The sequence below is a fragment of the Chlamydomonas reinhardtii genome, chromosome 10 (genome assembly GCF_000002595.2).
Source record: "Chlamydomonas reinhardtii strain CC-503 cw92 mt+ chromosome 10, whole genome shotgun sequence".
NCBI lineage: Eukaryota > Viridiplantae > Chlorophyta > Chlorophyceae > Chlamydomonadales > Chlamydomonadaceae > Chlamydomonas > Chlamydomonas reinhardtii.
In genome coordinates this window covers 2,648,314-2,661,970 of record NC_057013.1, presented here as the reverse complement: position 1 = coordinate 2,661,970, position 13,657 = coordinate 2,648,314, and the positions used below count along the sequence as shown (strand labels likewise).

General features: G+C 65.9%; 3 protein-coding genes across 5 annotated transcripts; 1 reads left to right on the top strand and 2 right to left on the bottom strand.

The window, feature by feature from the left end:
• Positions 1-7: 7 nt before the first annotated feature.
• Positions 8-2,179, bottom strand: CHLRE_10g437700v5 (uncharacterized protein). Of its 3 annotated transcripts, XM_043066746.1 has the most exons (6): positions 1,841-2,179; positions 1,686-1,778; positions 1,088-1,493; positions 890-979; positions 682-756; positions 8-600 (listed from the first exon to the last, which is right to left on the bottom strand). In XM_043066746.1, the coding sequence occupies exons 1-6, from the start codon at positions 1,937-1,939 to the stop codon at positions 368-370; spliced, it is 996 nt and encodes a 331-aa protein (XP_042920143.1). In that variant the 5' UTR covers positions 1,940-2,179; the 3' UTR covers positions 8-367. The 3 variants fall into 3 exon arrangements, with proteins under 3 accessions (XP_042920143.1, XP_042920144.1, XP_042920145.1); XM_043066747.1 differs by lacking the exon at positions 890-979; XM_043066748.1 differs by lacking the exons at positions 890-979; positions 1,841-2,179 and having other exon boundaries at positions 1,686-1,800.
• A 280-nt stretch (positions 2,180-2,459) lies between these two features.
• On the top strand, positions 2,460-7,965 carry CHLRE_10g437650v5 (uncharacterized protein). Its single transcript, XM_043066745.1, has 6 exons — positions 2,460-2,701; positions 3,020-3,198; positions 3,345-3,531; positions 3,793-4,620; positions 4,726-6,034; positions 6,119-7,965. The coding sequence occupies exons 1-6, from the start codon at positions 2,567-2,569 to the stop codon at positions 7,369-7,371; spliced, it is 3,891 nt and encodes a 1,296-aa protein (XP_042920142.1). The 5' UTR covers positions 2,460-2,566; the 3' UTR covers positions 7,372-7,965.
• Positions 7,966-9,617: 1,652 nt separating this feature from the next.
• Positions 9,618-10,139, bottom strand: CHLRE_10g437601v5 (uncharacterized protein). The gene has a single exon (XM_043066744.1). The coding sequence runs from the start codon at positions 10,078-10,080 to the stop codon at positions 9,865-9,867; it is 216 nt and encodes a 71-aa protein (XP_042920141.1). The 5' UTR covers positions 10,081-10,139; the 3' UTR covers positions 9,618-9,864.
• Between the last annotated feature and the right edge of the window lie 3,518 nt (positions 10,140-13,657).

Genomic DNA, 13,657 nt, shown 5'->3' with positions numbered 1-13,657 from the left:
TCCCTTTCCCTTGTATGGGGATGTCCATTGTCCATTGTCCATCGTCCATTGTCCTAGACACGGTCCGCACCTCCGCAGGCCCCTCGTCCCCGTACTTCTCTGTGCCCAGATATGGCCTCTTGAAAGCAGCAAATCTCGTCGTGTTGTGACACCTGCCTGCCTGCCTGCCTTCAACGTTCCTGCTTGCCCCCTCCCCTGCGCCGCCCTCCGCCCCGCCCCCCACCCCACCCTGACCACTTCAACTTCGGCTATCAAATGACGGTGAGTTTGTGAAGTAAGCATGCGCACTACTCGGTCGGCGGAAGTTTCATGCAAATTTCCCCCTAATCCTAGGCTATGAGGTGGACCAAGAGCCCTAGTCCTCCTCCTACTGCTCCTTCTTCTCCTCCTTCTCCTCCTTCTCCTGTTCCCGCTTCCACCGGCCATAGACAGTGCGGAGGGAGTCCACGTTGGCGTCCTTCACCTGAGGAAGAGCAGCCACCACCGCCTCCCACTTCCCCCGCTTCTTCTCATCACGCCAGTTCTCCATGAACCAGGCATGGATGTCCGGCATGAACTTCCGGACGCTGGACTGTCCACGGGCGGCGGCACTGGCCTCCCCTGCAAGCAAAACGCAATTTCAGGGCATGCCAGAGACAGCAGCAGCAAGAGCTTCACGCCTCGAACGCCGCCAACACGCACCTGCCGCCGCCCACTTGGTCTGCCCCGGCTCGTAGCCTAACTTCTCCTTGGTGGCCGCGCTGGCGTCCGTTGCGCCTGCGACCAGCAAGTTGGTCCCGCAGGGCACCGTCAGCAGACGCAGTCGGTACCAGGCCACATTCAGGGCAATTTCACTTGTTGTGGCGAATTTTGGCCCTGGGGCATTGCTAGCCGGGCATGCGTCACTCACCTCTGGCGCGCTGCACCTCAAGGGGGTCACTAGTGTCCCTCTTTGCCGCCTTCATCCTGGCAGCGAAATCGCCGCTGCCGGCACTGCCACCTGCGGCAGGGCGCCAATTTCAGCAGACGCAGTCGGTACCAGGCCACATTCAGTTCATGCCAGAGACAGCAGCAAGAGCTGCACGCCGCGAATGACGCCAACACGCACCTGCCACCCCATGGCCGGTTGACGCAATGTAAGCCAGTGCCGCTTCCATGCTGTGCACCACCGGGTGCACGGCACGGAGGGCCTGGCAGAACCGCGCATGGGCGGCCATGTAGCTGCACAGGTGGCAGCTGTCATCACAGTCGTCGCCCAGGCAGACGTTTGCGAGGATCACCGCCAGCGAGAGCAAGTCCCGAAGGAGGCTGTCAGAGAACCCCACCGCCCAAACCCCAAGCGCGGCCCGCACCAGCGCCAGGTCGGCTGGCGACCACTGCCCCTGCTCCACTGGGACGCAATGCGTCTTCAGCGCATACAGCAGCGCCCGCAGCAGGCTGACCCATGTCAGCTTGGCAGGCCATACGAATGTGTTGTCAGCGCATTGAATCCCGTGAGGCCACAGAACATCCTCCTGCGCGTGCATTTGCGGGATCCAGTTGACCACGGACAAACCGCCGTGTCTAGGACAATGGACAATGGACGATGGACGATGGACGATGGACAATGGGCAATAGCAGGATGGGGGGCGATAGATGGGCATGGGGACGTGAGACACGTAGTAGCACACGTTAAGGCGTTCGTGTGTTCTGTCAATATACCACACCTTCTTCTTGCTGGTGCTTACGATGCCAGCAGCGCGGCCGATGTCTGCCGCCACCATGTACGGCCGCCCTGGTTTGGCCATGAGCACACATCCCTGCAGGCGCGCCCCATGTAAGATGTACGCGCAGTGTGTGTCAGATGTATGCCAGACCGCACCTGCACGTGTGGCGTAAACACCTTGTCGCCGTGCTCTCGCACCAGCAGCGCAGCAGGCACTTCTCGGTAGGAGCACAGCTCGGCCATCACCGCGGCCATGGCCTCCTTGGGGAACGGGAGGCTGCGACCAAACTCAGGCCGCAATCAACGTTGCAACGCAGTGTTCGAATAGATCGATACCTCAGTAGATGTTTGATGCGGCGCGTCGTTGCTTCGGGAAAATTTCGGCGCATGCCTAGATGACGCACAGGCCAGCAACGTTGCTGCAGCCCTAGTGCGGACAGAAGCTGTAATTCCCTAGCCGATTGGTTTGTATGCCCCAGTCGAGCGCGAGCTAGCTTGAGATCTAGCCCGGTGTAGCCCAGCGGCACTGGAACTTAAGCGTTGCCGCCCGCGGCCAAGCGCGACCAGAGCCCCGCTGCGGTCGCAGTAGCTCGCTGCACTTTACAGCGGCACTGCCGTATGAGCAGGGCGGCGGCAGGCGCGGGCAGCTGGCTGCGCGCGCGCGGGTTGCGGTCCCGCGCTGGGGTTGTGGAGGAGTCGCCCGGCGCAGCAGCGGCAGCAGACCGGGAAGCGCCTCATTCCGGAGTCGACTGCAGCGCGCTTGCAAGCCACAATGCGGCTGCGACGGACCCGTCCGAGGGCGGGTTGCTGCAGCGGCACCGCGAAACTGGCTTTCGCGATTTCGCAGCTCGCCAGCGCTTCTCTGCGGACCTGCTCGGGGCCATGGCCGTGGTGGGCCTGATGCTGACCTACGCGGTGGGCATCGAGCAGCGGCAGCGCAAGGCGGGCGCCGCGGAGGCGGCAGCCGCGGGCGCCGGCGAGGCCGCGCCGCTTTTCTTCGACCCACCGCTGCATCAGGTGCGTGGCGCAGGGCTCAAGAGTCGTCAAGGCACCTGATGCAGGGCTCAAGAATCGTCAAGGGCTGCTGGGCGGGAGGTCGTCGGCTGCTGGTCACTAGCACGGCCGCAGACGGGGCAGGGGGGGCGGGAGGTGCTGGGGCTCGAGGTGGGGCAACAGGCGCCAGTACGGGTGCGTGGGGCCCCAGGGCACACGCCACCAAACACTACGCTGGAGGGAACCAATCTCGCCAACCCACACCCGCGACCTGCCTCTCCCTCAGCACGTCATCATCGCCTGCTATCCCCACACCCCCACGCCTTCTGCCCCCCTCCCCAGGCCGCATCCGCGCCCCGCCTGGCCTGGTGTGGCCTGGTGGCGCGGCCGCTGGCCCTGGGCGACTGGCCCTGGCTGGTCATGTGCATCGACGAGGTCGCCCTGGCAGCACTCCTCACACTGCTGTGGGCCACAGCGGCCTACCGCAGGCCCAACTCCCGCCTGTGGGCGTACTGGTGCAGGTGCGTGCGTGCGTGCGTGTGTGGCAGGAACAGCAGTAGGCGTAGCGGCACTGCCACCTCAATTTGTATATACACACGCATGCACACATGCATGAGCTTTGCAAACCCACAGCGCATCTGATAACCAAGCAAACCATCCACCACAGGCACCGCGACTGGCTCATCTCGCTGCACGTGCCGATGGCAGTCACGGTGCTGCCGCTGGCGGCGTTCTGGGTCGCGCTGCCGCCGCCGCTGTGGCGCCAGGCCGGCGCCGGCGCCTACGTGGCGGCAGTGGCCAGCCGGCCGCTGGCGGACGTGGTGTACGTGACGCTGACGAGCGCCTTCCTGCCGGTGCGCACCTGCCTTAGGATGCATGCATGTGTATGCGCGTGCGTGCGTGTATGTGTATGTGTGTATATATGTGTGTGTGTGTGCGGAGGCGTAGGTGCATGTAGGGGAGCACAGGGGCGCTACGCAGCAGGCGTGTGCTGAAACACTCTCAGCAGTAGCGCGCCAGCAACCGCACAGCGCACACGCCCAAGCGCGTCCTTGCAATGCACGCGTCCTCGTCGCGCTCCGCTAGCCTCCCTCACCCTACCTTGCCCCCACCAGGTGCGGAGCTCGCTCACGGCGGCAGCCGCCGCAGGGCACGTGGTGGCCATGCTGGCGATCTCGCGCCACGTGGTCCCCCACCTGCCCCTGTACATACGCGGCGGCAGCAGCACTGGCAGCACCGGTGCCGCCGTCGCCGCCCCCTCTCCGCCGCCGCCGCTGCTGCACGAGCTGCCGTTTCCCTACCAGTTGCTGATCGCCGCCTGCTACGTCGTGGCGCCGCTGCTGCTGTCGCTGGGGGCTGAGCGCCGCATGGCTCACAGCTACCACAGGTATTGCGGTCACAGCACCAGCCGGAGCAGCAGCGGCAGGAACCACAGCGCTGGACGCGGCGGTAGCAGCAGTAGCAGCTCGGCTGCCAAGGACACTGGAGAGCACGCCAACGGCTTTAATGTCGCGGCCGTTGCAAAGGCGGCCGCCGAGCCGGGCCCTCTGCAGAGCATGTCTTGCGGCAGCGAGGACATCGACCGCTCCGGGTCTTCTGCTGCAGGTGGCTCCCACGAGCCGCTTGTTGCAGCTGCGGCCATGACGGGCACAGCGCAGCCACAACCGCAGGTGCAGCCGCTGTGCGCCGCGACACAGCCGGCTGCGCGGGTTCGCGTGCTGTCCTCATCATCGCCGCATGCAGCTGCGGCCGTGGCCCCATCTGCCATGCTGGCGGCTCAGCCCCCGTCTCCGCCCCAGCCTGAGCGACCGGTGTTGCGGGGTGTGCTGGTCAGCCGCGCAAGGGAGGTGGCTGGACCGGCGACGCCCACAGCGGCCCCACACAGCCGTACGGCGCTGCCTGCCTACCACGGTCTGACGCGCTGCGCCCTCCTTTCCGTCAAAGTGAGTATATTTCACACCCGCCAGCAATCATGCCATGTATGCAGCACTGGACCGTGTCGCGCCCCTGACCTGCTGATGAGCACATACCGCTGGCTGCCCACACAGTTGCAAACGCACCCCGGCACCTTCGAGAGCTACAGCCAACGCCTGATGCAGGCGACGCCCGCCATTGCCGCGGCGTCGCAGGAGACCTGTGCCGGCGGCTTCACGCAGGCTCTGGTGGTGCGCGGCTGCGTGCAGCTGATCATGTGGACACGCACTCCGGTGGCAGCTGCTGGCGGTGCTGTAAGTGCACCCGAACAGCCGCAGCAGCCGCCCCTGGACGCCCGCCTGCTGTCCCAGCTCCTGCCCGACGGCGACCAGGTCGGCGGACTGGCCGTGCAGCAGCAGCAGGCGGCTGTAGCAGCGGCTGCCGGCGGCAGCGTTGCCGTTCAGCTGCTGCACCTGACGCCGCCCGTGCTGCCGCTGCCTGGTGGGCCTACTGCATCTGACGCCACAGCGCCGCCACCTGAGCCGCTGCGGCTGCGGCTCTTCAGCCCGGGGCCGCAGCGCGCTCGGCTGCTGGTGGTCGGCAGTAGCAGCACTGAGGCTGCGGCTGCAGCTACTGCCGCCGGGGGCCTCCGCCCGCAGCGGGTGTTTGCAGAGCTGCAGGTGCAGCTGTGCGGTGGCGATCAGGAGCTGGAGCTGGGCGGGGAGGTGCTGCGGCAGCTGCTGCTGATGGCGTGTGTGGAGGCGGAAGCCCCCACCGGCTGCAGCCGGGCGCTGCAGCTGCTGCTAATGCCGCCAGTGCATGATGGCGACGAGGAGCTAGTAGAGGCGGCAGAGGGCAGCGCGGGCGAGGTCATGCCGCCGCCGCCCCTGCTGCACTTCTCGGCGCCGCTGTTGGTGCTGCCGGCTGCCGCGGCGGTGGAGCTGTGCGGGCTGTGGGAGCAGGTGGCGGCGGAGGCGGGCGGGGACGCTGCGGCCGCTCACGCCCACCTGCAGCCGCTGCTGTCAGACCTGGCGTATGTGCTGGAGGCGGCGGAGACAGAGGAGCTGCCCGCGGCGGCGGAGGGAGCCGGCAGCGATGCTGCGGCGGATGCAGAGCTTGGTTTCGCAATGGCGTCTGCGGACCTGATGAGCTACTTCCTCCGCGCTTGCCTGCCAGCCGCCGCCGCGCTGCTGCGCCGCCCTGGCGGCAGCTGCTGCACGAGCGCTATGGCCAACTCCACTCCCGAACGCGACGTCGTCACCACTCCGTGCAACGCCACAGCCAGGGCCGCCGGCACAGAGCGCGCCCATGCAGCTGCCACTGCAAGCCGCACGGTCGGGCACGCAGCTGTCCCAAACGCTGCAACGGTCGCGGAGCCTGGCGTGCTGCCCGAGGCCGCGGCTGCAGTGGCGTTCGCCCGCCCGCCGTACTCTACAGCAGAACGTGAGGGGGGGCCTGAATGCAGCGCCTCCGTACCGCCTGGCCGGCAACTGGTGTCCCACGGTTCACTACCATTACCGGATGCAGATGCGCAGGTTGCAGGGGAGGAGCGCGAACAGATCTTGGCCGCCCTCCCTGCCAGCCTTAGCGGTTGCGACAGCAGCGACTCAAGCGGTGGCAGCAGCTGCGGCTGCATGGGCGCTCCGCCAGCTTCAGCCACAGCATGTAGCTGCGGCGACATCAGCAGCACCCCAACCAGCTCCGCCAGCGCTTTGGTGAATGCTGCTGAAGCCGCCGCTCCAAACAAGGGCATTCAGGAGGCAGCAGCTGCGCCAACTGCCGCGGCCGCTGATGGGCCCCATGGACGGTCGGCGGTCACCTTCCGCGACCTGTTCTTCGGCTTCTCGCCGCCGCAGCTGGAGACGCAATTCGCGGCCTGGCGAGCGGTGCGGCTAGCGCGCGCTGCCCCGTTCGTCCTGCTGATCACGCTGCAGCCCTACCTGCTAGGCACCCTGCGCACTCTGCGGGAGGGCTACGCACACACGGGGGCGCAGGTGACGGGCCTGGCGCTGCAGTGGCTGTCAGATAGCGTGCCGTACGCGGTGCTGCTGACGCGGCTGCGCCACGCGCCCCGTGCAGTCGGTGCGTCGGACAGCCATGCGCTCCAGCCGCGGCTCGCGGAGGCTAGCCGTGCAAACCCTGCTGGTTGCAGCAGCAGTGGCGGCGCGTCAACCTCTGGGGCCTCCGACAGCTGCACCCGTCCCTCGGCGGCCACCGCCAGCGCCAGGCTGCGACACGCGCCAGCGGTGGGTGCGCCCAACAGCGCTTCCGTACCCAGCACCGGGGACGGCCTTGCACCCTCTGCTGCCGCAGCCGAGGCCGCTCTCATAGCCGCCGTTGGCGCGTACGAGACGGCGGCGGCATACGCAGCGCCTGCCTGCTTCTGTGTCGCGGTGCTGCTGGCGCACATAGGCATTCTCGCCAGCAACGACAGCTTTGTTGGCGACATTCGGTCGGTCTGGCTGATTGTATTTTATCGCGCGGTGGTGCTGGCCCTGGCGCTGCCGCTGCCCCTGCGCCGCGTCGTGCCTGTGGCTGGGCGGCGCGAGGCAGCTGTGGTTGCGGCGCTGCTGCACACGGCTGGGACTGCGCTGGTGCTGGGGCTGACGCAGCCACGCTGGAGCATGCTGGGGCTGGCCGCGACGGGCGGCCTCACGTGGCTGCTGGCGACTGTGGTGGTGGGCGTCCGGGACTGGGCCGCGCGACGCCGCTTCCTGCAGCAGCGCGCTGCGCGGGTTCCAGCCTTGAAGCTCGCGTCGCATGCGGCCTCCGAGCGGTGATGTGAAGGTGCAGCGCAGCGGCTGGGACATGGAGAAGTGTGCAGTCATTTTACGGAAGACTATAAGGCCTGCTAGTGGCTATCGAGTTTGGCAGGTTCTCTGTACCAGTAGTGTACCAGTAGTATCACCTTGGAAGACCATTTATCCGGAAAGAATGAATGAATACTTCGTATATTAGTGGGTAATATGGCGCAAAGTGTTAAGGGCACTTCAGCACTGCTGTCTGTCTATGTCGGATCCAGGTTGCGGATCACTTCAGTTATAAGAAGAGCGAAACCCAGAAGAAGTTGCCAAAGATAATAAAGAGTTGTATCAATAAGTCAGGGTTGTATTGTATGGGCTGGCATGAGGAGAGTGAACACGTCGCTAGCGTGACAGAATACCTCTAGACCCGGGCAGACCTGCCCTGCTCTAGACCTTGGTCATTTGACAACTCTTGTAAACATTGCTGCTATGAAACGCAAGAAGGGCAGGGATCGTGACCATGCTTTGCAACTGGCACCTCGGCCGGCGCAATATCCACTAATATGCAGCACGGAAGGCAAAGTTGTTGTGGCGGGATTTGTGAAGCTGTCAACTAATAGGATAATACGGCTCATGCTTCTGTCATTTCCGGCTCGCGCTCGTCCCTCACTGTCAGCTGTCGGATCCAGGTGTGGTCTCCTCCGCGTTCTTCTCCTCTCCATGTTCCCTGTTCAATGTAGTTTTCTAACGTCAACCTTTTAAACCGCTACATTACATGTATTACGAACTACGATCTTGCGATGTGCAGCTAGGTTGCACAAAGACATGTCAAGTTCCCGAGCAGTGCCGAGCTTCTATGTATATATGTGCCCTCAACAGCATTTGTCGCTGCGTAGGCGGGGGGTTTCTAGCGCTGGGCCACTCGCGCTGAGGCTCGCCAGCATGCTCAGTCGCCACGCCGGCCCCATGGCCAACCGCGAACAGTTCTGGCGAGGATGCAGCACCTGCCTCAGATCCTGGGCTGTAACGAGTGCGTAAGGCAGTACAGGCGGCTGGGAGCAGTCCTGCAAAGCAAGCGGATGGGAAAGCAGGAACAGCCGGCCCAGCCAAGGGCCCAGCGCGACCATGGTCCGAGGTAAGGATGGCCAAGGGCAATCCTCGTGGGTGATCAGGACCCGGGTGGGGTAGTCAGGACCCCAGCATTCCTGATACCTACCCCTGAAGGCATTACGCATGGCGGCAGGGTATAGCGGAGTCGCTGCTACAGCTACCAGCCACCCGCTCTTACAGCAGTTGGCGGCGACGGCTGCTCACACTGAAGCACCCGATCCGCTGTCCGACCCATATCAGATGCTGGCGCTGCACATCCGCCCTGACGGCCGTTTCCAGCGCCTGAATGCCTGGGAGTGCCGCGCCCATATGATAGCGCCGCACCTGACTGTTACCACCGGACACGCTCGCTAGCAGCAACCGCGTGACTGCTGCATGCCCTTGCCACACCAGCGTCCCCAGCGCCTGGCTGTCTGCCTGTGCATTGCGCACTAAGCTCCAGGCAAGCGTGTACGGGGCCGGGGGCCTCGGTGCGGCACATAGCGCTCCTGCACACACGCCAGGAGGCATTACGCAGGTAGGGCTCGGCGTTCATTGTCAGCAGGAAGGGTGCGGCGCGCGCCCGCCGTATCGCCGGCCCGCCGCGAACAGCTGCGGCAGCGAGAGGCCGTGCAACAAGGTGACTACGGCCGGGCGGTTGGAGGGACGGCTGGGATTCATGCGGGAGCTCTGCAACCCGTGCCTGCTGACGGGCATGGCGAGAAGCGGGGCAGGCGTTGCTGCAGCAGGTGGGGCTGGTAGTTGCAGCAGCCTGAAATTCACATAAGCACTCCGCCAGCACACAGTCCTTCTCTCCTCCCCATATCACATGGGCACCGTCATGTAGCTAGAGCTCGCCGGGCATTGAAGAGCGCTCTCCAGACTCTGACGCGCGCCCCGATGCCCTGACGTGCAGCAGGGGCGCAACGCCCTGCTGAGCGAGGTGACGCAGACGCTCAGTACATGCCAACTTCCCACCACCCTCCCGCTCTACGGGTAGGCACAGGGGCAGATGTTTCTCGTTTCTCGTTTGTCGGGCCCAGGACCGCCGCGTATGCTGTGCGCTTTCATTCTGATTTCCATCATCATCACCACCACCACCACCACCACCACCACCACCACCACCACCACCACCACCACCACCACCACCACCACCACCACCACCACCACCACCACCACCACCACCACCACCTTGTTGATTGCTAAACAACTCACGCGCAACATAATCTCTCAGCAATAGCTCCTCAACTCCTTGCAATATGGAGGACATGCGGCTTGAGTTTCATAGGTTGATGTCCAGGCTTTCCTTACTAATCACACTTGCCCTGGCATTGGTAACCGCATTCTGCCATCCAACCATCTAACGACCGCCTATATGCTTCAGCTGATGCGGCCGTCAAGACAGCCAGCAGCCGCCAATACTCACTTCTTGTCCAAGCCTCACACGTCCTTGACCTTCATCTCCGCTACACCACTTGACGTTGCAATCCGCTCTGCCCGCTGCTGTTGCTGCTGCCACTGCTGCTGCTGCAGGAACCGGCCTCGCGCCCGCAACTCGCAAGCCCCTGACGTCACAGCCGCAGCGGCGCGCTCGCACGCCACCAGCGCCAGGATCCGCGCCACGCTCCAGTTTGGTTTGGCCAGCATCAGTTGCATCGCGTCACAAATGCCGTGGAGCAGCACCACGGCAGGGCCCACAGCGCATCGCGCACGAATTGGGGACGCCAACGGCCTGAACGCGCCACGGTAGATGACCAGCGCAGCGGTGACCTTGGCATTGCCGATGTAGGCCGGGTTGAACGTCAGCACGCCCAGGCGCGTCAGCAGCAGCGTCGCGAAGAGCACGAGCGGCGCGATGTAGGTGTGCAGAGCCTCATACGCGGCGTAGGCGGCGGAAAGCCCGGCGACGTCCAGTGCAGCGCCTGCAGCCGCCGCAGCGCCGCCGTGGCACGAAGAGCCGCACACGGCCTCGCCCTGCTGCTGCTCACTACCGGCGGGCTGGGGAACGGCGTCATTGGCGGCCTTGGGCGCATTGTTTGCCGTGCTGGTGCTGCTGCAGCCGCTGCTGCCGGCCGCGGGCCCACCGCCGGCGGACTCCTGCGGCGCCGCCTCAGCCGTTGCCACCACCGCCATTGCCGCCGCGTGCCGCCGCTGCTGCAGCCGCTGCCGGCGGCGCACCAGTGCCATGAGTCCCACCAGCGCCAGGACGTCGGAGGCCCACTCCAGCGCGTTAAGGATGTTCATGGACGTCATGGCTGAGTAGCCCTGCAGCGCGCTGCGGACGGAGGCCATGACGTAGGGCAGCGCCGTGACCAGCAGCAGGTAGGGCGCAGTGTCCGCCAGCCGCAGGGCGCGCCACCCCCGGAACTGCGCCTCCAGGCTCGGGGCTGCGAAGCCGGAGACCAGGTCCCTGGGTCTGGGGTGGCGGGATAGGACTGTAACCGCGGCTGGCGTGATTGCTGATGGGGTTGGTGGGGTTCGTGGGCTTGGCGGCGACGGGCTTGGGTCGCTGCTGGCGTCTGCGGGCTCCGCTGTGTTGCTGCGCCGGTGGCACGGTGCGTTCTTGTGGGTGCCCTCATCCGAGCTGCTGATGGCAGCATCGCCTGCCCCGCTGCTGGTGCTGCTGCCGCTCCCCTCTGTGGTATAGGTGGAGGAGGCCGGGCATGGTGTGGATGGGTCTGCTGCGCAGTTGGTGGCAGCAGCACCCGGGCGGCGCAGCAGCGCTGCGGCGGCTGGCAGGCCAGCGCGGAGGAAGTAGCTCATCAGGTCCGCTGACGCCATTGCGAAACCAAGCTCTGCATCCGCCGCAGCATCGCTGTCGGCTCCCTCCGCCGCCGCCGGCAGCTCCTCTGTCTCCGCCGCCTCCAGCACATACGCCAGGTCTGACAGCAGCGGCTGCAGGTGGGCGTGAGCGGCAGCAGCGTCCCCGCCCACCTCCGCCGCCACCTGCTCCCACAGCCCGCACAGCTCCACCGCCGCGGCCGCCGGCAGCACCAACAGCGGCGCCGAGAAGTGCAGCAGGGGCGGCGGCGGCATGCCCTCGCCCGCGCTGCCCTCTGCCGCCTCTACTAGCTCCTCGTCGCCATCATGCACAGGCGGCAGTAGCAGCAGCTGCAGCGCCCGGCCGCAGCCGGTGGGGGCTTCCGCCTCTACACATTCCATTAGCAGCAGCTGCCGCAGCACCTCCCCGCCCAGCTCCAGCTCCTGATCGCCGCCGCATAGCTGCACCTGCAGCTCCGCAAACACTCGCTGCGGGCGGAGGCCCCCGGCGGCAGTAGCTGCAGCCGCAGCCTCAGTGCTGCTACTGCCGACCACCAGCAGCCGAGCGCGCTGCGGCGCGGGGCTGAAGAGCCGCAGCCGCAGCGGCTCAGGTGGCGGCGCCGTGGCGTCAGATGCAGTAGGCCCACCAGGCAGCGGCAGCACGGGCGGCGTCAGGTGCAGCAGCTGAATGGCAACGCTGCCGCCGGCAGCCGCTGCTACAGCCGCCTGCTGCTGCTGCTGCTGCTGCACGGCCAGTCCGCCGACCTGGTCGCCGTCGGGCAGGAGCTGGGACAGCAGGCGGGCGTCCAGGGGCGGCTGTTGCGGCTGTTCGGGTGCACTTACAGCACCGTCAGCAGCTGCCACCGGAGTGCGTGTCCACATGATCAGCTGCACGCAGCCGCGCACCACGACCGCCTGTCCCACGTACGGAGCACCAATACCGCTGTCGCCACCGCGCTTGTCGTTGGTCGGTAGCAGGCTCTCCCCCGACGCCGCAGCTGCAGCAGCGATGGCGGGTGCGGCGTCCAGGACTCGGCGGCTGTACCTCTCAAAGCTGCCGGGGTGACTTTGAACCTGCAAGCAGATTGCAACGGGACAGCGGCCTCAAGCCAGAACCCCAATCATGTAGTGCAGTGCAAACGGCACCGAGCTCTCTTACTTCTGCCGCGATGCTCCCAGACAATCCACGCGCCCCGACCCACATTCATCCCGCACCTTGACGGACAGCACAGCACAGCTGGTGCGGCCGCGGTAGCTGAGCACCCGCCCTACATCGCTCGTGCGCCGCAGATGCTGCGTCGCAGTCCCGGCGGTGGCAACTGGCCGACTGATGAGCACTTGCTTTACCGGCAGGCACGACGCGATTTGCTGGCATGTCACCGGCGGCGGGCTAGCGCCGATGCTGCTGTGGGCCTGGTCCACACGAGTGGCCTCTGATGCGGGCCAGCTGGTGCTTCCACTGCCCACCACGCCATCGCCAGTGTTGGCGTTGTCACCTGGACGCTGCTGCGTGATTTGCAGCCGACGCGGCTTGGCAGTGAGCGATGAAACATTCTGCTGCACCGGCGACTTCTCCGTGTGCTCCTGCTCATGCTGCGGCGTGCTGCGGCGGTCGCCGCGGCGGGCGCTGGCGCCGACACGGCCGCCGCGCTGCTGCCGCACGGATATGCCCAGCTGCGCGGCGGTGTCTTGCAGGTACCAGAAGCCCATGGGCAAGAGCGTGTACAGCACCGCCACCAGCACCTGCTGCCGCAGCGGCAGCTCGCTCAGCAGCCGCTGCGGCGGTGTCAAATGGGGGCCGGCTTGGCCGGCGGCGCTCTGCAGCAGCTGCGGGCCTACCGCCCATGCCAGTGCGAACGCACTTGCCATGCTCACCACCGGCAGCAGCACGGTGGAAGCTGGGAAGCGCAACTGCAGCAGATGGGGCACCAGGTAAGGGCGGTTTTGAATACCGTGTCGGTGCGTGGCAACCCGCGTACTGCGTTGCACCATAGCGGTCCGCACCTGGACCATGCATAGCGTTTCTATCCGCGCACGTTACGTGAAAGCACGGCGTAAACACACGAGCACTCACCGGCACGAAGACGTTGTAGAAGAACACAAACACGGCGTCTACCATGGGCCGCGTCACGACGGCGCGCGTGTACGGCGCGAAGCCCGACAGGGCCCACTGGTGGCGCGGCAGGATGGCGTAGGTGGCACAGTGCAGCAGCGTGCGGGGCAGGGGGTTGTGCAGCGCTAGCACCACGTCCCGGTGCCTGCAAGGCAGCGGCGCGCAGTAGCGAGCTAGGCATTGCATGCAGCAAGCAACCCGCGTGGCTGCCGCACAGCCAAAGCGGGCACCGTGGCAGTAGCGACCCGGCACGCCTCCATGCATGACCCCACCGGTACTACCGCCCACCTGCTCCACCAGCACCATAGCGCGCTGCTGTCAACCGCTGCCACTGCAGCACCAGCACCGGCCACCGCGCCC